This window comes from Canariomyces notabilis, assembly GCF_033297395.1.
Source record: "Canariomyces notabilis strain CBS 508.74 unplaced genomic scaffold N656scaffold_1, whole genome shotgun sequence".
NCBI classification, from domain to species: Eukaryota; Fungi; Ascomycota; class Sordariomycetes; order Sordariales; family Chaetomiaceae; genus Canariomyces; species Canariomyces notabilis.
The window spans coordinates 1,429,863-1,451,012 of NW_027041823.1; the positions used below are offsets into that span (position 1 = coordinate 1,429,863).

Below are 21,150 nucleotides of genomic sequence, written 5' to 3' on the forward strand. Positions count from 1 at the left end.
AGATAAGTTATTGGGAAGCTCCAGGTTACAGCGGCTTCCTTCAGCCCATCCTAATTTGGAAAGCTGAATACGGATGCAGTGCAGTGGCTCGAGTGGGTATGTATGAGGAACTGCCACTACGCACACAGTATACGGATAATGGCGCACTGTAATCCCGAACTGAAGCTTGGTAGATGGTATCAACCGGTAAATGCCTTACAAAAAGATGTTCCGCCGAATCAGAGCTGCAGCTGGCAGCTGATTCTAGGAATAGAGATTTGGTACCGGTATTGGATGTGCTTTGCGGCACTACGTGTGTTCTTCTCGTTACACTGTCATGGCGTGAGATTTGGACGATACTATTAAGGATACGAGATGTAGTGAGTCCATACCTAGGTGGGGGTTGAATCTTTAGTTCATGCTAGGTAACAGACGTTGGCTCTCTGGACCGTCGGGTGTCAACTCCAAAACGGCCTCGAGGAGAGAGGTACTACAGGTATTAGTTAAAGGCCCCACTTTCACATCTGAAACGCTTTCATCAGCAGTCTGCAGTGCAGCAGGTGCTAGTCTCGTCCATGCACACTGTTCTCCCCTTTCCCCTGAGCCATGCCGACGGCTACGCTTGTGCTTGGCTAATCGTTATCCAGCAACTCGGTACGGTATGGTGACTATTGATCAGCCCTCTACTGTAGTAAATCCCCAACTTGAGAGACCGAATGAATGCCCGGGGTTTTCCACAATCAAGTTGTCGCCTGCATGTGTATTAGCTTTACTTCGTAGTCAAAAGGTTTATACCTTGATAAGGTTTATACCTTGATATTTCATTTGCATGTATTTGGGTGACTAATGATTGGCATTAAAAGTATCAACAGTAATTGAGAACGGAGGAGATTTACAAAATTACTTAGTGTTAGATGCAAATTATGCAGGTATATAGTACTGTACCTTATCCACACTGCCTCAGTATATGAATCTATGACCCTTAGGATCACTGCTTACTTGCATTCTCAGTCACGCTGCAGGGCTGAATGGAGCACAGGCCGGTCGCGTCACTAGCCGCGCCGCGCTTTTAGCTTGACCTTTTGGAATTTTGATTGATGGACCAACACGCGCCATCTATTGCTGTCCCGTCATAAGTCCATTTCCTGTCCGACCCTTTGCAAAACCTCAAGTCAGCCAGCCTTGTCTTGCGCCTCTTCTTAATTCGCTCCATCTATACGGAATGATTACTGCTTGTGCGATGAGAGTCGGTACTACCAGCGCAATTTTGTCAATCCTCGCACCTGAAATCGCGACGTTGCACCCTTGAAATCCCCTTTGCTCGTACATCGCGAGAACAACACCAGGGTACAAAAAAGCAGCAGCCAAGATAAGATGCCCACAGCTCGCAAGCGCTCCTTGCAGGAGCTTGATCACGACAATGCTCAAAAGCCAAAACAACCATCCCTGTTGCATCGTATCAGGAATATGTGGCAATTCGCCAACCTCTACCAGTTCATCTGCCTCTTCGGGAAAGCTCTCAAGCTCGACGACAACCTGGACATCGAGGTGCCTACTACCCCTCCTCGTGCGATTCCCTTGCCAAACGAGTCGCATTTACTCACCTGCAAGTTGCAACAGGATCTGGAAGCAGAATGCCTCAAGCCGGACTCGATGGCCCTGCAGGAAATCGGCCTGGGCTTCCTGAAATTTCTCTCTTCGCACCGCGGTCTAACGTATGTGCCTGCAACTGATCGCCCGTTGGTCGCTCAGCCCGCGCCAGTCTACTGACGTTGCATAGCCACGAGTTATTCGATGAATACACACGGAGGCAGTTCCTCAGCAAAGCCCCTGAGAAGAATCCGTTTGGATCTGCGGAAACACCAGCTAGATTCGCTGATTTCGACGTTTTCACCAAGGTACTCAGCCCAATTCTGCCCACTCTCAACCGAGCACCTGGACTGACACAGTTTCGCTTGGGCAGATTCGCGTGCTCCAACAGATGACACAGCTGATCATGATGAACCCGGAACGCCTACGAGAGAAGACGGAAGAACAGAAGGATATGGACCAGACGAACTGGGTACGTTCGCTGATTCAACCAGCACCACGCTGATTCGACGGACGCTAATCCTCCATAGCGAATCGAGCCCTATGGATGGGACCGGCACGATCGCACTTACTTTGTCCTAGATGACAATCGCTTATATCGCCTGAGTGACACCCCGCCTCCTCCCTCCAAGCCGAAGAAAAGCAGCAAGAAGGCCAGGGCGGCACAACGGGCCAGCAAAAGACGGCGGGTATCCTCTGGAGCAGCCAGCGATACGGAAGATGCCGGCGATGAGGCATCCGACGTTGACGAGACGGCCGAACCAGCAGATGACGGACTTGGGGGTATGAAGTGGGAATGCCTGGCCGTTACACTGCCCGAAATTCGCCAGTTCTTGTCGACCATTGAAAAATCAAAAGACGCCAACGAGAAAATACTGCGCGACCAGATTCAAGAACACCTGGTCCCCATCCTCGAGAAGCAGGAAGAATCGAGGAAACGGAAGCAGCTCCAGCGAGAAAGAGAACTCCTCAACTTGGAGAAGATGGCGCACGCAAAGCGATCAAGTCGCATTGCCAGCAAAATAGAGCACCAGAAGTTCGAGGAGCGGGCTCGTGAAGAGGAGAAGAAACGGCGCGAGGAGGAGGAGGCTAGGAGGAAAGAGGAGTTGGAGCGGCTCAAAAAGGAGCGAGAGAGGGACCGTCGGCTGATGTCGAGAGAACAGCGCCTCAGGGAGCGAGAGATTCGCCGGCTGCGCCACGAAGAAGAACTGGCTCAGCTGTCTGAGGATAGCAGGGCGGCGAGCACCGGGTCCGCCCGCATGTCGGAGCGACGGCGACAGGCCGAGATCGAGAGGAACAAGAAGGCACTTCAAGAACTCGAAGAGGAGGAAGAGGACTGGATTTTCGACTGCGTTTGCGGTGTCTACGGTCAAGTTGACGACGGGACACACAGCGTGGCGTGTGAGAGGTGCAACACCTGGCAACATAGCAAATGCCTGGGAATCAAGGAGGAAGAAGCGGACCAGGATGATTTCCACTTCATCTGTAGCTCATGTCGCCGGCGCAAGCAGGAAGAAAGTGAAGCACGTCCGCGAATTATCAAGATCAAGGTCAACCGACGCGAGGAAACCACCTCTCCCCAGCAGCCTGGAGCCGAAAAGGACACGGTGGCACAGCCGCGATCTCGAACGCAATTGACCGTCGAACTCGAGCCAAAACCCCGCTCAGCCTTTCTCGACCATGCTTCGGACCAGTTGCGCGTTCGTCCGAACGATGGTTCTATGGCGGATGCCCTCACGAGCGCTACTCAGCAAGGCACAACCTCCGATTCTAAAGGGGAAGAAAAGGAGAGCGGCGCCGCTGGTCTTCCACCCGGTTCTTCTCCCACCCGGCCGTTGTCAGCCGGACAAGGAACCAACCCCTTCTCGTCGCCGCATCCCAGCTTGTTACCCCCAACTCAACCGCCTGTCAATCTAGGCCCGCACGGGCCCAATCCCGAGTACTCTAAGCCAGTCCCAGCTCACGATGATGACGACAAGCAGGCGGCGGCATTAGCCGACACAACGGCCACGCGAAATGGCGTTCTTTCAACGTTGGCCGCAAGCGGGAGTGGCTCTTCGCCAACAAAGCAACACCAACGCCCTCGGTCCCCTCCAACAAAGACAGACCCGTCCCTGGCCACCCCCTCGGACGAGCTGGTAGGGTCCGTTTCCCCGGGGAATATCAACAGCATGACACCTCCTGCCATCATTTCGCCACGTTTTACCCCAACTCAGCAGTCTCGCGAGGACAGATCCGGCAACAACGGTTCCCCACCGTTGCCACCTTCTAGCGGCGGCCTGTCTCCTACCAAACAATCACCGCCCGTTCCTCACCATCATCAACCTAATGGGGGTTCCACTACTTTGCCTGGGACTCACCATCCGCCGCCCGTCTTCCCGCCCGTCGCGGCCCTCTCACCCTCGCCGCGGCAACAGATACTAACGCCGCCGGTGAAACCCACAGAGCCGGTCAGAGTTCCGCCGCCTCAGCAGCAGCAGTAGCAGTAGCAGTAGCAGTAGCAGTAGCATGCCCAAGAGCAGACAAGCTACCTAAGAAGTTTAGATCTACATGCTCAGAATCGCATGAGATATCTAGTTGTACGCCTTTCCCGCTCTGAAAGCGTGAATCTCGGTAACAGATGTGGATTTGGGTCTTGCAAGAGAAGGACGTGCAGAATTGACATGCTACAAGTACTGTATGTGTGTATGTACATACATACACTAAGCTTACCTTACCTCCTGCTGTAAGGTAGCAAAACCACTGAATGGACCGCATGGGACATGAGGTGGGAACACCTGGAGTCCGCAAGCTTGAGCCTGACCGAACGGCTGGCTATCGCGCGAACCGTTGGCCTGAGCGTAATAAGAAACACGGGACCAGAAACAGATATCAAGCAAGTCCATAACATGACGTATGTATGTATTGTACAATACCTCCTGAGAAACAGGTGGCATAGATCAATAGAAGATGCGGCCGGGGGAGATCAAGCAGTAGAAGGGATTATATGATTGTGCTCTGCGCGCGGCAACAGGTTATGAAAAGGTTTAATTCTGTTTTATTAGGACCTGCAGGATAGGGCAGAAACAGCGGAAAGACAGACGGAGAGAGAGAGAGAGTGTGTGTGTGCTTGCAATCGGCTGTTCCTGTCCATGGCAAAATTGCGAGGCGCCTTGGCCGGAAGGTTGCAGACTTCAAGACATGGAACATGGAAGGGGCAGACCGCCAGAGACACGACACCACCGCTCCCAGGCAGGCAAGCAGTAGGTACCAGGTTGGTACTGTACCCTAGCGGTGTTGTGTGTCTTGGCTCTTGAGCTAGCCCAGGTGAGGGGGATCGGATATTATAAGGGGGATGGGAGGCTCAAACTGAAGTTGGGTGAACAATCAAAACTATAATCGGCAAAGGGGCCTTTGAAAAACATAGAGAGAGTTGGACAGAGGGGGGAGAGAGAGATGGTGTCTTGTTTAGTTCTATATGTAAAAGCGAGACCTGACTCCGGGGAATGTATTCCGTAGCTAAGCAAAGCAAGCAAGCAAAAGAGCAGCACGTACGTACGTACTTAGACATACGCACATCACCTCACATAGCAATCTCCAGCTGCAGGTGTCCCTAAGACTTGAATTAACACCGGGGCTGATTTCACCGGTTTGGTTTGGTTGTTTTCCCCTTCACGTCCGGAAACCGAAAACCAAACCTGTGCCCGCCATATCTGTCTGTGCCTTGTACTGTACTGTACCTGTCTCTCTTGTACGACTGATGTCCAAACAGTCGCAGACTAATGCAGCTACCCGGGTGGGAGGCTTGCAAGGTCAGCCCGCCGCCCAACCAGATGCAAGATGCGGTCTGGGCCAAGCCACCATGCCAGGGGAGGAGGAAAGGGGTCCTAGGAGTCTACGATCTACATGCCCGCTCGCCTAAGGTTTGCTTTCCTCCCCCCTGCAAAATCCTGTGTGCATCGCCCAGCTGTCATGTGTGGCACCAAGAGTAGGCCGAACGCGCAGGATGATGACTTGATTGCCCGTTGGGGAGGGGTCAGGCAAGGCGTGTGTTGGTGGTGGTGTGTGTTGTCTCTTGGCTCAAAGGAACGCAAGCCACCCGGTATGCGGCGGATCTGGTCAGTGATGTGGAGGGCGAGAGGGGGAGGGGGGGCGAGATCCGTTTCCGGGATGTACCCAATCCACATTCCAGCAACCGTCGGGTACCTCAATCAAGCAACCTCACATTGCTCACGGGGCCGTGTAACGTTGGGACAGAATTGACGAGTCCTCGCAGCCCTTCGAGAAGATCTCGTTCGGTTCTCTGCGTGAACTGGTGGAGCAGCAGCCCAACTAATTCGTGTCACACGGGGAGCCCTCAAAGGGAGTTATTAAGATGGAATGTCGTTTACCCACCCCCACGCCAGTCGAGAGGCTCAAATAATCGCCGTGAGAAGCATGGGATATCATCCCAAGAATGACGGCTTGCTGCCTTCGGCAGACGGAGGCCCATGCAGCAACTCTCATGGCCTCTGAGCCCGACCGAACACGGATGGGCCGCCAACGGCACCAAAGTGGATTCCCCCGGAGACCTGCCATCCAGAGTGCGCCTTCACACGCGGTCCCGGCCAGATTCCGAATGCGTAAGGTAGTGTGGGTTTTCCCGCAACATGACCCAGCAGCTTTGCTCAGCAGCAGTAAGGCGGTAATAAAGAGAATACAAATACAAGTCCGCCCCCCCTGCCTTTCTTCCCCAGGCCATCAAGAATTTTGGCATAGACAAAGCCCGCCCGCCACCTTCATTGACGCGGCAAGAGAAGCAGAGGCCATCGACCGACAGGTACTCTAGCGTCCAATACCCTGCCATCGAAGCAAAAAGACAAAGAAAAGCGTTCACCGCACAACATCACCCTGCGAAAAAAAGTAGCACCCATTTCCCGCAGAACTGGAACCAATTGCTAAGTGCGAAGGCTGCTGGGCCTTCCAAGAAGAGAGACATATTGCTGGGAAGAGCAAGACGGGAAGGATAGTGACCTAGAGGACACAATCCTGCGTCGCGAGAAGACAGAGCATCCCTGCTGCTAGAGTCTTAGGAACAACTTGTTCAAAAGGGTTCGTGCTGTCCATCGCATTCTGTCCATTTTGGTCAACCAAGCCAAGCCGTCCCCTGACATCGCCAAGGGCAAAAAAGCCCACGAGTAGGCATCGCCCAAATCATCCACCGGACACTGCAGAGCTGGTCTCGCCAATCTTTTCCCAATAGCAGCCGGCTCTGGGCTTGCTCCCACTTGGCAGCTCCTCCATAATCCAGCGACAGACCCTTGTATCTGGGGCACTGCGCTTCTCTTGCGCTCGCGGGAAACTGGTCCCAGTCTTAGGTCTTGGGGGGTGGCAGACGTGTTCGTTCGGCCGTGGATTTATCTTTCCTCGCCCGACACCGCGACTCATCGCTCGGTCTCTCGATCCGATCTTAGGATATCGGTGAAGGATACTCGGGGAGTGCCCCGGAGGATCAGCCGCCGCTCCCAATCGCTTTGCTCTTCAGAATCAGTGCCTCACGACCTTGGTCAAGGGAATCCGAAGAGAACGTTGCGCTACCCACTATGGACCTCACCATGCCGGCGCCGGCGCCAAAAAGAGCCCAAACGCTCCCGACAGGTTTCAATGATTTGCTGCAACATAGTGCCGTAGCGTCCTACCCTCGTGAGACAGCACCCACAGAGTCCATCCAAGCGCGCTCGCAACCGGCTTCGAGATACGGGACACCGATCCCGCAATCGCATCATTCTCAGGCGTTTGACGCGTCGATGTCATATCAACAACGGGGGATTGGGGGCCAGCTAGTAAGGGGAAAGACTCTGCCGCGGTTCGAGAGACTGACGTGTCTTGTAGCCGGGTTATCACCAGCAGCCCGTGTATCCACAACAACATGACAGCCCCTATGGTCCAATTCCAGAAGTAAGTTCGCCCAGGTTGATGATCGTGTGGATCAGGACGGCGACTGACGTAGGTTTTTGAGACCTCGCAGCCGTACAGCACACCCGCGACGTCACCGCCGACGCCATCACGGGGGTCAGACGTAAAGCTCACTCGGAGCGGCCCCGTAGGCCACAAGGATTTCGTTGCTAAGGTGCTTGCGCCCCGGGGCGGCCGTATTGAGAAGGCGGCGTCAAAAAAGAAGAAGGAGAAGGCCAAGGCCACGAAGGACATGCCAGTTCTTGACAAGCCCTTGAGCGAGTTGACAAAAGACTCATCGATAGTGATTGCCGACATTGAGCAGTATGTGCACAGGTCTTCGGAGGTCCGCCAACGGGAGGTCGAATCAGGCAAGAACCCCGGTAGAGTCAAGAGACCCATGAACGCGTTCATGCTCTACCGGAAGGCTTACCAGCAACGCGCCAAGGAATGGGCGGCTCAGCACAACCACCAAGTCGTCTCTCGGGTCTGCGGTCTCAGCTGGCCGCTTGAGGCTGAGGAGGTCCGGCAGCAGTTCAAGGCGTGGGCTGATATCGAGCGTGACAATCACCAGAGAGCCCACCCCAATTACAAGTTCGCCCCGGCTAAGCCCCACAAGCCGCAAAAGTTTGACAGCAAGTTCGAAGACGGTAGCGACGGTTCGGAATTGGAGGACTACGACTGGGGCCGCAGATCAGGGTCTCGAATGCGATCAGCCACCCATACCCCCCACGACGACAGAGAGTATATTCCGAGCCGCTCCGTGTACGCCGCAACCCACCCACACCCGCACCAGCACCAGTTCGCCCCAATCCACGGGCTGGGAATTTTGCATCAAAACAGGCCGGCGCTGAGCTTCAACCCGGGCAACGTTAAAACGCTGCTGACGGCAACGTACGAACACCGCGAGGTGCCCTGGGAGTATGACACGCACTTGCGCGCGTCGCAGCAGAGGCACTTGCACCACGGCATGGCCGGTGACCTTCTGATGGACAAGGCGCCGTCTCCCAGCACGGCGTTCCATCAACCGCATGACGGCCTGCCTTCGCACTACGACCTGGGCCAGTTCCAGGCTCAGGGGCAGGGAGGCGACCACCACTCGGCCCAGGCGCAGGCGCAAAGCCAGCAGCATCAACATCACCTCCAACAGCTCCAGCAACACCATCCCCACGCCCCCACGCACTTCGAACCTCGCATCGACCCGTCGCTGATGCCGCATGAGGATGGGCTGCTCGAGGGCAGCAACTTCCACCTGTTCGACGGCGGACTGGGCGGTGCGCATCAGACTTGGCAGTCGGGGCAGCTGACGGCAGGGAACGAGTCGGAAACCCATTTCCACGACTTTCTGGGCCTCGATGAGACACTGTCACTTGAGCACGACCAGTACCTAAGGGGCCATGATGAGTGGCACGTTCAGCCCCTTCCCGAGACAGGCCAACTTGATACGAGTTGGGCGGAAACGAAAGCAGAGCCAGGAGGCGAGAAGGCAATTATCTGAATTGCTGCAAAGGGAAACAGAATAAGAAAACAATAATAAAGGGGGCAGCAGAGGGAAGTGCAGAAATGCCGGGGCAAAGCCTCAAACAAACATAGTGCATCCATAAGGTACACTTGTATTTTAGATGCCTCATTTTGGGATCCATTGGCGGGTGATGGGACGCTGATGGTGACCAAGGGAAGGCAGGGTTGGCGTGGGCTTTGGAGTTTAGGAGATGCTGGGGCAATGGGGTTAGGTTCTGTGCATCGGAGATCATAACCCATTTCGGTTGGGATAAAGAAGGGAGAGCAGTACAATAGGATATGCATAGAAACTCATGCTTAGCTGGCCCATTTCATAGGTTGCGAATTGAACCTACGGAGGCACGACATTGTGTCTTTGTTTCTAGTTGTCTTATCAGTTTGGAGTTGGTCTCGAGGGCCGGGCACCTAAGGTAACAATGGTTTTGTGCGCGATGGGCCTTGTGAAACCGCCGCCTTTGTCTGCCATTGACGGGCTTGATAGGGATTCCAGCCGTCAAATAATAGGTCAGTTTATCAGGCGCGGAACTCAAAGTAGGGGACGACGTCGCTCTAAGAGTTGAAAGACCGGGGGCCGATCGAACGGGTTGTGTTGAATCTCGAACAATGAGCCTAGGAGACAAGAGGGACGGGAGGAGATTAGAACTTGGGAGAAGCCATTTGCAGTGGGGCCGTTCATTCTAGCAATACCTACGCTATGCGCTTATCAGAAATTAGTGTTATATGGCAAATGCATTTCATTAGGAAACTGCCAGTTAGTTATGCAACTCCAAGCTTTATTCAAATGACAAATGATCAAACTTCCCAACAAGCACGTCGTCAATCGTCATCGCGAACCCTTTTCACAGCAGACACACTTAGTGCACTACAACCTGCCTCAGCCTCATCATTGACCTGATGACGTGGATATCCAAGAGCATCACCACGCTGGGTGGTCTTTTGCTTGCCCACGCGTAAGCATTCCAACCCTTGCACTCTCTGAACGCCGGCAGCTTTAGACTAACAACAAGATTCACAGCTGCTACTCGGCGCGGGAGCATTCTGCCCTCCAATCCCTTCGAGCTGCCTCAGCCGCCTCCCTTACATCACTTCCCTCGGTGACTACCTCCCTGCCGCTGGATATCATAATCGAGACCATTGTTGCGACGTTCATCATCCTCCTCGGGCTGGTCCTTGGCACCCGACCCCTGCGCCCGATCGAATGGCGCGTCTGGGCTGGCAAGATCGAGAGGGAGGGTGAGGAGGGCTTTATCGATGGTGCCGGCGAGGTGAACAAGGATTATATGGGCAATCCGTTCAGTGCCTTGGAGTCCAGGCCTAACTTTGTGGATATCCGGAAGCAACGCAGGGAGTTCGCCGAGTGGGTGAAAAAGGGGGGCTGAAAACAGGGGTTGATAACCATGTACTAGAAGGCATGGGCGCCCAATACACAACATTTATATTTTCACGGCCGCGTACACTGCAGGCTGCGATTGTGCCATGGATACTCCGAGTCGAAATCTGCTGCTCGATTATGGACTTCAAGGGGTTGCGCCTTCCAAATGGATATGTCTCGTTAAGCTACTTCCAATCAGGTAACCCTGCCCAATGGCAACCGCAATGGATGGGCATTGCCTGCTGAGACCTGCGGCTTCAGCCGGTTTCTATTCAAAGTCATAGGTCAGGTACCTACTATCTTGGCTGCCTGGCTCCTTCCATAGTCCAGCGTCTCGTTTCCGGTCTGGGGGACTATCTCGTTCTCTTCCTTCCTCTGCCTTCTCACAGGGCCTCTCCCCCAGAAGAATATTCAGCCATTCAACTCTGGTTCAGACCTTCGAAGGGCTGTCATATATACTTGGCTGAATGTCCACGCGGCGAATTTAACATCTTCCCGACCCATACTACATGTAGTCTCATCAAACCCTCACGATGCCAGTACACAGCAGCACGCGCAGCGTGTACTCGACTGGGTCTCATCTGCCGTCTCCGCGGAGTTCGGATCGGTCCTCATCTCCAAGTCTACCGCGTTCTTCTTCGGCCGCTTCGTCAAGGTCCGGCACTCCGCTGCCTCCAACCGGCTACCGTTCTTCGTCCATATACCCTTCATCCCGGCTCTCGGACGGTTCGCCGTTCCCTTTAGGAGCTTCAAGCAATGACGGAACCAACCGCAAGAGACCAAGGAATAGCAGCGGAGACTTTACCCCCTCCAATTATCGGCAGCATCCAGATTCTCCTTTCGTGTCCTCTGAGCGAGGCAGGCGCCTTTCCAGAGACTTCGGAACAGCTTTCGCCTCTCCCAGATTTTCAAGGCCCTGCACGACAACTCGCTTGGTGAGTCCAAACGGCTCGGCATCGGCGGCAGGTTCTTCGATAGCGGTAGTTCCAAACCGCCCCGATTCACATTATGGTGCACCGCCCTTGCTCGAAGGTTTTGCGAATCTGCAGTTCAACTCGGGTATGAGTTTGGATCTGGCGGAGGACGAGAGGAGCATCAGCCATCGCCAGGACATCCTGAGCGAGATCATTATGGCCATCGACATGGACAAAGACGGAAAGGTTGGCTGCGCCTACTACAGCGTCATCGACGAAGTCCTAGTGCTTGAGGAAGACATAGCCATGGGTGGCATCGATGCTGTAGACACCCTCCTGCTGCAGGTCCAGCCCACCTCAGTCATAATCCCGAACCGGGCGCCCAGTGATTTGGTTGAGTTTCTCGAGCGAAATGCTCATCGATACGATGATGACGAGGCCTCACGCAGAGAACAGGGCTCCTACATTCTGCGTAACCTCGTCTCCGCGCAGTTTGACTATGATGCGGCCAAGGAATCTCTGGCAAAAGTTGATCTTGAGCCTCTCAAACCCGATCCTCTCCACGTTGTGTCGTCAGAAGAGGAACCCGCCCAGTGTATCGGCTCTTCTAGCCATAACAGGCTTATGCGACTAGCTGAGACGATAAATCTCGATAGTTGCGGCTCCGTTGGTTGTGCCGGTGCAGTTCTGAATGATCTCGAACGTCGAAGAGCTGTTGAGGACCCAGTGCTGGACGGAAACGCGAGCACTGCCTTCCGGGTGAGGTCAGTCAAGATGAACACGTTCACAGATACCATGATTGTGAGCGCGGATTCTCTGGTATCTCTTCAGATCTTGCAGTCGGAGTTGCACCCCAACCCCCAATCGCGGTCTTCCAACAACTCTGAACCTAAAGCCAAAGAGACCCTGTCAGTATCTGGTTTACTCCAGGCACTCGCCTGCTCCGCGCAGGGCAAGAGAAAGCTTCGGCAGATGCTGCTTCGGCCAAGCACCAACCTCAATCTAATCCAAGAACGGCAAAAGACTATCGAGGTCCTGCGACGTGCGAAGAACCATGACTGCGTGAAGACCATGCGAATGCAGCTCCGGAAACTCAAAAATACCAAAACACTACTGCTTAACGTGAGGAAAGGGGTTGATCGGATACGCGGTCAGCTATCCATCCGGACTGGCGACTGGAAGGCCTTGTTAAGGTTTGCGATGGTATCTACCCAGTTAAGGCAGGGCACCCGGTCTCTGGTGGGGGGATCAGAGGTTGCGATTTGCTCCAGGGTAAGAACAGAATCTCATTGTATCTGAACCCGGTTCCAATCTCAATAGAGCGAGCATTGACGCCAATAGATATCTAACGAAGTTGATGAACGACGCTTCTTGTTCATTGGCGAGATCATCATGCGAACCATCGACTTTCAGCTATCCAAGGAGAGCGGCCGCACCGAGATCTTTCCAGGGATAAGCCAATATCTAGACGAATTAAAAAGGGAGTACTCGGACGCGTGCCGTATGCTCCCTGACCTCAGAGACTCGGTATCCCGCGATATCCCCAGATGGGCGGCCGAACACATCCTTCACTGCACCATCATGCCACAGATAGGCTATCTCATTGCAGTCAAACTCGATCCCAACACAGGGGAAGGAGTGTATCATGGGCAAGCCCACACTGAGGATGAGTGGACCATGTGCTTTGTCAGCGGAGACGTCGTGTATTACAAGAACCGACTCATGTTAGATTTGGACTCCCAATACGGCGACCTTCCCTCTCGCATTGCAGGTAAGTCTGGGCGCTACGGGGTTTTCTGAGAAATATTCACAAGCTGACAGAAAGCAGACGAGGAGATCCAAGTCGTCATGGACCTTGCATCTGCGATCCTGCAGCACGAAGACGCCATAATCAGTGCTTCAGAGTTATTTGGAGAGCTTGACAGCTTGCTCGCACTCGCCCAGGCAGCAGACAAATATAACTGGGTGGCCCCAACCATGACGGTGTCAAACGTGATTGCCATCACAGAAGGCAGGCATCCTCTTCAAGAGCTTCTGGTTCCAGCATTCATCCCTAACGACTGCAACATGGCTGGTGGATGCGGCAGCGATGGCCCCCAGGGAGCTGAACTGCTAGTAAGCGGTGCCCGAAGAGGAGCGGATCCCTCTTTGCTGATCCTTACCGGCCCCAACAATTCGGGCAAAAGTGTATACATGAAGCAGGTCGCCCTCATTGTGTACTTGGCACATACGGGGAGCTACGTCCCCGCTACACGTGCTACGATCGGGGTAACTGATCGCATCCTAACACGGATCGCCACGCGCGAGACGGTTGTCAACGATGAGAGTGCGTTTTTGGTGGACCTGAAGCAGGCCGCCTTCTCGATGAACTTTGCAACACGAAGGAGCTTGCTTCTGATTGACGAATTCGGCAAGGGCACGACGGCAGAAAGCGGATCGGCTCTCTTTGCAGCGTACCTGACCTACTTTCTCGATCTGGGAGCCGAGAGACCCAAGGTCCTGGCCGGAACACACTTCCACGAGGTATTCGAGAACGGCTTTCTCAAAGCGGGAAAGGATGTGGGATATGCCCACATGGACACTCGTCTCGATCCACACGCCAAGGATCCCGAGGATCAAATTACTTTTCTCTACCGGCTCTTGCCTGGGAGAGGACCGTCCAGCATGGGGATCCTCTGTGCGGCAATCAATGGTGTTCCGCGTGATGTAATCAGTCGAGCCGAAACCATCGTGGCTTTGCAAAACAGGAATGAAGACCTTGTATCAGCCTGCTCGGAGTCTCAGTCCGAGGAGGACAGACAGCGGCTGGCGCAAGCAGAGCTCACGGCGAGACGGTTTCTCGAAATGCAGGTTCCAGTCCCATCTCGAGGAAAGCAGCCAGAGGGCAGGATCCGGGACATGCTGCAAGAAATTGACATTGAGCAAGGAAGAGGCGGGGCACCCGTAATGGTTTTTGTTGCCTGAGCCAGAAGATGCTGGTAATGTTTTTAAGGGTAAAGCTACTGACCCATTGCTCAGGGGCATCATTTTGTAGCATACGTGCCTCAACGTCAAAGTAATCGTAGATACGATTGTGATTCGGGCCATCCCATCTCACTCATTGTTAGGAATTCGGGGTATATCAACAACACAACAACCGCAACCAACGCCTCCCAATGCCTCGTCACGCGCCTCCCGATAAGCATCATCCCTTTCCCCCTCTGCTCATTATTTATTCATCATTAACCCTTTATACACTCCCTAATCAATACATGATATAATACAGCCAGATATCTACCCCGTCCAAGTCATCAATGCAATGATAGCCGAGACTCCAAGCCAGACTGAAGAGGCCCGGGTCCGGAAACCGGCAGAGTCAGGAGTAGCGAAGGGGTTGGTATCCCCAAAGCGAGGTCTCGACGTAGGCGAGGCACTAGGCGAAGACTCAGTGGCTTGCGCCGGGGGCGGCGAGGCCACAGTTGACGAAGCAAGACTTTCACTGGTTGTTGATGTCGGCACCGCACCATCGTCCTGGTCCACAGCAGTTGAGGTGCTGGAAGATGATGTGGTTTCTTCCGTGGTTGAGTCCGACTCTGGTTCCGACGTCGTCTCCGACGGCTTTTCGGCCGTCGAACTCGGCGTGGTCGTCGTCGGCAGTGTCGGCTTTGGGGAGTCCTTCGTCGACGTGGTGGTGGCGGGTGGTGCCTTGGCCGTCGTCGTCGGTGGCGGCGTGGTTGTGGAACGTGGCAGTTGAGAGATGTAGCTGCTCGCCAATCTCTCGGCGGCCTGGATTTTGGAGGCCGGAATTTTCATCCCCTCGTCGGCGCACCCTTCCTCAACGGGGTCCAAAAAGGCCGCCTCGTAGTTGACCAGGTCCGACTTGCAGTTGAAGTACATGCAGCTAATGACCGAGTCGAGCAGCATCTTCCTCGCGGCGCCACATACACAACGCTCGTTGCTGGGGCGGCATCTCGAGGCGGAAATGCAGTCCGAGACGCAGTCTGATGAGAAATCGAACGCTGTTGCTGGCGGTAGCAGGAAGGATAGTAGCAACAGCAGCAGCGCGCCGTGCATCCGCCTCGGGAAGAAGACCATGGCCCCTGCAGCTCCTCCGTAACTACTCCGTGGGGAGAAAGAAAAAGGTCCGGATCGTGTCCCCGGCGGAGGTGAGCAGCTCGGCTTCAACGCAACAGGTCGAGAAAAACTCGGACACCCGAGAAAGAGGAGTCAGTCCCAGAGGGGAGCTGCATGTCTAGGGGGATGGCATTAAGTTTAAATTACTGTCCCGCTTGTACCTACCGATATTTCCGGAGATAGCGTACCTAGGCTGATATCAAGTCGCCGTGTCGGCCCAATCCGCGGGCCCGCGCGGCGCGGTTGGGGAAAGGCCGCAGGATTTTGAAACATGAAAGACCGGGGTCACCACTGGTTCAAGCCACGTTCCCCAGGTCCTTAATAGGGGCTCAAAGTGCGTCGGCCAATGGGATCATAAGAATACTCTCAGACAGCGAACTTTCAGCCACAACGCCTGGACCAGGGACGAGGGACGAAGTGGGGTGGAAGCCGCGGGATAATTACTTCGTGGATGGGGGGCTTGCTCTGACTTTTGAGATGTCCCGAATTGATCTTACATGGACTGTAGGTTGAAGGCATTATACAGCGCGTTTGCTAACTAATGGAGTGAACCTAGGCAAGTAACTAGGAGAACTGTCAGAGGAGATAAAAGGTAGGCAATTGAAGTTACAGGTATCTCTTTATATCATACAAAAACTTGAGCGTCGTGCCGGTACACTACTACATAGGTACATACCATGCAAGCCAGCCGCCCACGCCTATGCCAGCGATCTACATACAACCATCTATGTAACTATATTATACACCGCATCCAGAAGTTGAGCTGCATGGCCCAGCAGATTCACGAGACCCACCGTATCATGGCGGCCCGACCTCCATGGGCAATTCTTCCTCCATTTGGTCCGTCACCGTCCGGTTCTTAGCCTTGACCGCCCCCATGATGGAATCCAGAGCCGTGACATTGGCCCGCACCTGCCGGCCACGCCTGACAAAGTAGCCCGACAAAAAGTCGATATCCGTGTCCCATCCGCGCGAGATCTGCGTGCGCATCCTGGTGTTGGCCGTCCTGTGCGCCAGGAGTTTCTTGAACACGTCCTTCCTCAGCGAGGCGTCGATTGCCGACTGCCGGAACTCCTCCGAGTCCCTCAATTCGGGAAGCGCAGCCACCACCCCTGTGAGCTCTCCCAGGAGCCGGTCCATCAGCTGCCTCGCGTACCGGTTTGTCAGCAGCTTGTCATAGGTGCAGTCCAGCAGCACCGATACAGGGTCCACAATCGACCGGAATGCCATCATCGGCAGCTTGTATCTGAAGAAGCTGGTCATGGGGTAGCCGGAGGCGTGGAGCCCGGGTATCGCCGTCAGAAGGCGGATGAGGTGCGTTGCTCGGACTGTTCGCTCCGGCGGAGGATGCCGCTTGATCCTGAAAGGCATGGCCGGTCCTGGAGCTTGCGGTGAGAAGATTGAGAGGTAAAGCCTCCCTTGCCGGACTTCGGAGACGGAGAAGGCCTCCTCGGCCGGCCCGAGATGCGCCGAGAAATGACCGAGGAGGAACACCGGACGCCTTGATTCGATAGGAAAGTAGGCTTCAATGAGCGCCTCGGCAACCCCTAGGCCATCGTTCACAAGGCATATGGTTGATCGCTGGTCAAGCCGATGCTTAATTCGCTCGAGCGCCTGAACAACTTGCCCGGCTGGTATTGTGATGATGAGATTATGGATCATGTCTTCCTCATCAACAGACTCCTCGGGAAAGCCGGAAATATCCTCGGCTTCGACACGGCTGCGCACGCTGAAATTGTGGCCTCGGTATACGGTGAGCTGCCCGTTGGCTTGGATCCACTTCCGGCACAAGCCGCGTGTGTGTAGGAGATAGCGAACAGGAGGGATCGTCTGGCAGCCCGCTAGGCTGTGAGTAATGTATCGTCCTGCCAAATCCAAGCCCAGGACGTAGATCTGGTCCGAAGGCTTGAGCGGCTGCACACCAGTCAAAACGGGAGGTGGCGCGTTGGCTCGCCGCTCTTCCGAGTCCCACAACGCAATCTTGGAGCGAATTCGCTCAGCATCTTCGTGCTTTTCCAGCCCATGACTGCCCCCTTCGTGGCCACCCTTCTCACCTGGTTCACCTTGCGGTTCCGATAACTCGGACGGCAAGTTTGCATCTGCCGCGGGCTTGGTCACGGCCGGTGCTGGCGGGACGGCGAACGGACCCGGAGTATTGCGAAGTCGGGCAGGTATTGTATTTCGAGCAGTCCGAGGAACAGACGGGCTTTGGAGCCGGGATATGTCTTCCAGAAAGTACGAATCCAGTAAGTTCTCGCGCAGTCGACCTGTTGGAGACCTTGCGAACTCCAGGTCAATCAACCGTTGGTTGGCCCCCCGGCCCGCTGCGTGGTCATTGTGAAACCATGATAGGCGTCTGTAGGGTATTTGCGGAAACCCCCGCGCTGGCGGGCGGCTGCCCCTAAAGAGATACAGGTTGCCGGTGTTCAAAGAGGGACTCGGGAGCGCATGGTAGGGGCGGTGGTCTCGCGAACTCGTCGAGGAGCCAGTCGAAGGAAGATGCCGATGTCTAGAGCATGTACTGCAGCATCGGATCGAGTCGCCGGATGGATGCACAGCGGTAGCTCCGGTTAACTTGGGCGCAGAACGCTGTTGCTTGAGGCAGGGTTCAATTCGATATAGCAGAAAGGAGGACCCGAGTGAAGGCGAAGGCGACAGCGACGTCTGCGAGCAACAAGTTCTCAAATTTTTTGGACCCAGAGCAGAAAAACACGCTAACATTCTTACGTTAGCCGTCAATTGATTGGTTCATTCAGCGATCTGCAGCCGAGGGATGGATCCAAGTTGTCGGGCTTAGGATTTCGGAATGAATTTTTTCAATTTCGAATTTCAAACCATTTCTTGGAAATGAATTTCACCCAGGCGACGGTTGAAATTTCGGAAAAGTGGGGCATCCTAGGTTACTGAGGCCAAATAGGGTTCTTACCACCCAGGATACAGTGAAAAGCAATGGTAAGTCTATAGAAATTTCCAAGTAGAGGTGGTAAAGTATGTAAGATTATATAGTTGGTAAGGAAGTAGGGTTGTATGTAATGGAATTGAAATTGGGATGGGTAAAAAACTGAGGGGAAATGCCAGCTTCAACCCTAACCAAAGGGCCTACTGCCTTCCGAAAGCGGTTAGCTGAAAAGTTTTGAAATTTCGGAATTTCGAAAGTCCAAAACCGATTTCGAAATTCCGAGCCGACCCTTGAAATCCGAAACCCTAGTCGGGCTGCATGCGGACAGACCCACTAATTAGAGCGGAGCGGTGCGAGCAAAGGCGCCCAGCCGGCGGGCAGGCACCCTCGTCCAGGGTTTCTACTCCGTACAGTAACGTTGAAACTTAACTACATAGTAAAAGCATCTCAAGTTCGCAAACTTCACCTTTATCAACAAAGAAGCAAACCATCTAGGAAGCTAACCAACGAGCTAACAGTGGAAAAGAGTGTTTATGTTGGTTAGCACAGCTGCGAAAGCTGAATAAATCCGAAACTGAATACAATCCAACTTCAAAATGGACCTCAGCGACATCACTCCCCAACTCGATCAACTCGACCAGGATTTGGACCAGGCAAAGGAAGTGCTGAAGCCCCTTCTCGGCGACCTCGGGGATCTTTCTTCCAAGCTTCCACTCCTGGACAAGGCCAAGCTATATGTCCTGGCTACCTATGCTATAGAATCCCTCCTCTTTTGTGAGTCCCGCTCCTGCGCCCTTCTTGATATCACACTGACGAGGTTCTCCAGCCACCCTACGCTTGAATGGGGTGGACACAAGGGAGCATTCCATCCTCACAGAGTTGACCCGTGTTAGGCAATACATGGAAAAGCTTCAAAAAGCCGAGGCCCCTCCTGTAGAGCGAGAGAACACTGTCAACACTGAAGCTGCAGCCCGCTTTCTCAAGTCTGATCTTGTAAGTCATTGTGCTGCCGATACTCGACCAGACGATTACGTGCTAACATGCCACAGGGTGACAATAAGGACCTTAAAGAAAAGCTGTCTGAGCTCATATCCAGGGAGCGAGCAAAGGCCGCAGCGAAAACATCAGAGAAGAAACGCCCAGCGGAGGGTACCTCCACGACGCCCAGCCAAGCTGAGGAGAGCCTTCCAAAGCGACCGAAACGCAACGGGTCGAAGAAGAAGAAATGAACACCGTTTCAGTGTCTCGTGGGCTATGACGATAGAATCGTCGGTCCAAGCTGGGTTAACAGAAGGCCAGCTGCAGTTATCTGCCAGCTTTTGTCGTGGCTAAGATGCAGCTCGAAGTAGGGTCTACAAGGCCTTCAGCAAGTCAGCAGCAGCTGGCGTGCCGGACAACACTGAAGGATTCCCAGCAAGGCAGGCGACTTGAGATTCTGTAGAATTATATCCAGGGCCTCGACGGCTGCTACTTAACGAGTGTACGCACAAGCCCACAAGCCTGGAAGACGAGCAAGCGAAGACTGGAAGAACGCTTTGGAGGGATAACCGAATAAGGAAAGCGAGGGAAAGAGAGGTAACATCACGTACATATTAGCTATGCGGGAACGAGCATACCTTGGCCCAACCTCCTTCACCGCCTAGCTCTCTTGACCGCTTCAAGTTCTGAAAGACTCTCTTTCCATCCAACAAGGACTGAATACAACAAGGAAGGCTGCATCTCTGCGCCGAGTACAAGTGAGGGTCATGCCTTTCGTTGTCTACAACCTTGAGAATGCGATTGACACTTTCTTCAAGGAGGGCGGGGCGTCATCGTCCAGAATACAGTGTGACGACTTTGTCTACCAAAGATACGGAGAAAGGAACCGGCCCACTGACATTCAAGGCTCGAACAGCTACACTGTGATTACGGGGCCGAGCGATAACAGGATCATCCAGTTCCGAGAGCAGGATGCCTTGTTGGACATGAGAATGTTGGCGTTAGCCAAAGCAGTCCACGGAGAAGTCGTGCCCGGCTGCTCTGAGCTTGGATGGGTTGGCGACCCAAACGGCTCGCAGCTGGCAGCCTCTGAAATGGACAGGCTTCCTGGAGAGAACTACATTCTCGCTCGTACCTCTTTTACGCCCGCCGAACAATTAAATATGGTGCTCAGCTTGGCAAGGTCCGTAGAAGACCCCTTATACTCTTCGCGCCAGTCAGCTAAAAGACAAACAAGTTTCTTTGCCCAATCCTGGCAATTCGGCACACCAACAAGTTCAGGATTGGCCGACATGTCTGCCATCATTACCGAATGCTACGATAGGTTTAACAATCTTGCTAATACGCTTCCGGAACGATTCCTGACAGTCGTCACCGAGATACAAGCCGCCCTACCTGCTCTTCTCGACGGTTGCTATCCGGTAGTCCTTACACATAGCGATTTGAATGAGATGAACATCCTGGTCGACACCGAGAGCGGCAAGATCACGGGCATCGTCGACTGGCCCGGAGCAACTATCCTACCATTTGGCTTCGCTCTCTACGCGCTGGAGAACGCTCTCGGCAGCATGACTTCAAATGGATGGAAATGGCTGGATGAAGCGGAAGAGTTGAGGGATGCATTTTGGAGGGCCTTGAGATCTCAAACCGGTGGCTTGTCCGAGTCTCAAGAACGGCTTGTCAAGTTGGCAGGTAAGGCCGGTATTCTCATCCGCTACGGTACGGCGAATGATAGCGGCTTCTTGGGGGTGATAGGGGCCAGGGGCCCAAACATGGGGGAGGATTTTAGATATCTCGATGCGCTGTTATTCTGAGACTATGAGTATAGAAACAGTATAGGTATAGCTCCTTACTCTTCATTACAATAGCCA

The 21,150-nt window shown here is 54.0% G+C and overlaps 8 protein-coding genes across 8 annotated transcripts; 6 read left to right on the forward strand and 2 right to left on the reverse strand.

Annotated features, from left to right (window-relative positions):
- Positions 1-1,047: 1,047 nt before the first annotated feature.
- N656DRAFT_743714 (uncharacterized protein) lies at positions 1,048-4,424 on the forward strand. Its single transcript, XM_064812859.1, has 5 exons — positions 1,048-1,527; positions 1,600-1,694; positions 1,760-1,877; positions 1,943-2,041; positions 2,100-4,424. The coding sequence occupies exons 1-5, from the start codon at positions 1,354-1,356 to the stop codon at positions 4,050-4,052; spliced, it is 2,439 nt and encodes an 812-aa protein (XP_064674997.1). The 5' UTR covers positions 1,048-1,353; the 3' UTR covers positions 4,053-4,424.
- Positions 4,425-6,940: 2,516 nt separating this feature from the next.
- On the forward strand, positions 6,941-8,980 carry N656DRAFT_833722 (uncharacterized protein; the record flags this gene model as incomplete). Its single annotated transcript, XM_064818696.1, has 2 exons — positions 6,941-7,321; positions 7,564-8,980. Exons 1-2 carry the CDS (start codon positions 7,131-7,133, stop codon positions 8,978-8,980), a joined length of 1,608 nt encoding a protein of 535 aa, XP_064674998.1. The 5' UTR covers positions 6,941-7,130.
- A 917-nt stretch (positions 8,981-9,897) lies between these two features.
- N656DRAFT_743718 (uncharacterized protein) lies at positions 9,898-10,382 on the forward strand (the record flags this gene model as incomplete). Its single annotated transcript, XM_064812860.1, has 2 exons — positions 9,898-9,953; positions 10,019-10,382. 2 exons carry the CDS (start codon positions 9,898-9,900, stop codon positions 10,380-10,382), a joined length of 420 nt encoding a protein of 139 aa, XP_064674999.1.
- A 1,123-nt stretch (positions 10,383-11,505) lies between these two features.
- N656DRAFT_786183 (uncharacterized protein) lies at positions 11,506-14,253 on the forward strand (the record flags this gene model as incomplete). The annotated part of the gene is made up of 3 exons (XM_064816500.1): positions 11,506-12,561; positions 12,631-13,060; positions 13,118-14,253. 3 exons carry the CDS (start codon positions 11,506-11,508, stop codon positions 14,251-14,253), a joined length of 2,622 nt encoding a protein of 873 aa, XP_064675000.1.
- Positions 14,219-15,636, reverse strand: N656DRAFT_773553 (uncharacterized protein). The gene has a single exon (XM_064814082.1). It carries the CDS (start codon positions 15,361-15,363, stop codon positions 14,563-14,565), a length of 801 nt encoding a protein of 266 aa, XP_064675001.1. The 5' UTR covers positions 15,364-15,636; the 3' UTR covers positions 14,219-14,562.
- Positions 15,637-15,996: 360 nt separating this feature from the next.
- Positions 15,997-17,738, reverse strand: N656DRAFT_825570 (uncharacterized protein; the record flags this gene model as incomplete). Its single annotated transcript, XM_064818450.1, has 2 exons — positions 15,997-17,456; positions 17,705-17,738. The coding sequence occupies 2 exons, from the start codon at positions 17,736-17,738 to the stop codon at positions 16,201-16,203; spliced, it is 1,290 nt and encodes a 429-aa protein (XP_064675002.1). The 3' UTR covers positions 15,997-16,200.
- Positions 17,739-18,897: 1,159 nt separating this feature from the next.
- On the forward strand, positions 18,898-19,530 carry N656DRAFT_793912 (uncharacterized protein; the record flags this gene model as incomplete). The annotated part of the gene is made up of 3 exons (XM_064817213.1): positions 18,898-19,075; positions 19,128-19,294; positions 19,351-19,530. 3 exons carry the CDS (start codon positions 18,898-18,900, stop codon positions 19,528-19,530), a joined length of 525 nt encoding a protein of 174 aa, XP_064675003.1.
- A 395-nt stretch (positions 19,531-19,925) lies between these two features.
- N656DRAFT_743727 (uncharacterized protein) lies at positions 19,926-21,093 on the forward strand (the record flags this gene model as incomplete). The annotated part of the gene is made up of 2 exons (XM_064812861.1): positions 19,926-20,410; positions 20,474-21,093. The coding sequence occupies exons 1-2, from the start codon at positions 20,047-20,049 to the stop codon at positions 21,091-21,093; spliced, it is 984 nt and encodes a 327-aa protein (XP_064675004.1). The 5' UTR covers positions 19,926-20,046.
- Between the last annotated feature and the right edge of the window lie 57 nt (positions 21,094-21,150).

Coding starts and splice junctions, on each gene's coding strand:
- N656DRAFT_743714 (XM_064812859.1), top strand. CDS start 1,354: ATGCCCACAGCTCGCAAGCGCTCCTTGCAGGAGCTTGATCACGACAAT. Junction 1,528..1,599: donor ACGACAACCTGGACATCGAG/GTGCCTACTACC, acceptor AAGTTGCAACAG/GATCTGGAAGCAGAATGCCT. Junction 1,878..1,942: donor ATTTCGACGTTTTCACCAAG/GTACTCAGCCCA, acceptor TCGCTTGGGCAG/ATTCGCGTGCTCCAACAGAT.
- N656DRAFT_773553 (XM_064814082.1), bottom strand. CDS start 15,363: ATGGTCTTCTTCCCGAGGCGGATGCACGGCGCGCTGCTGCTGTTGCTA.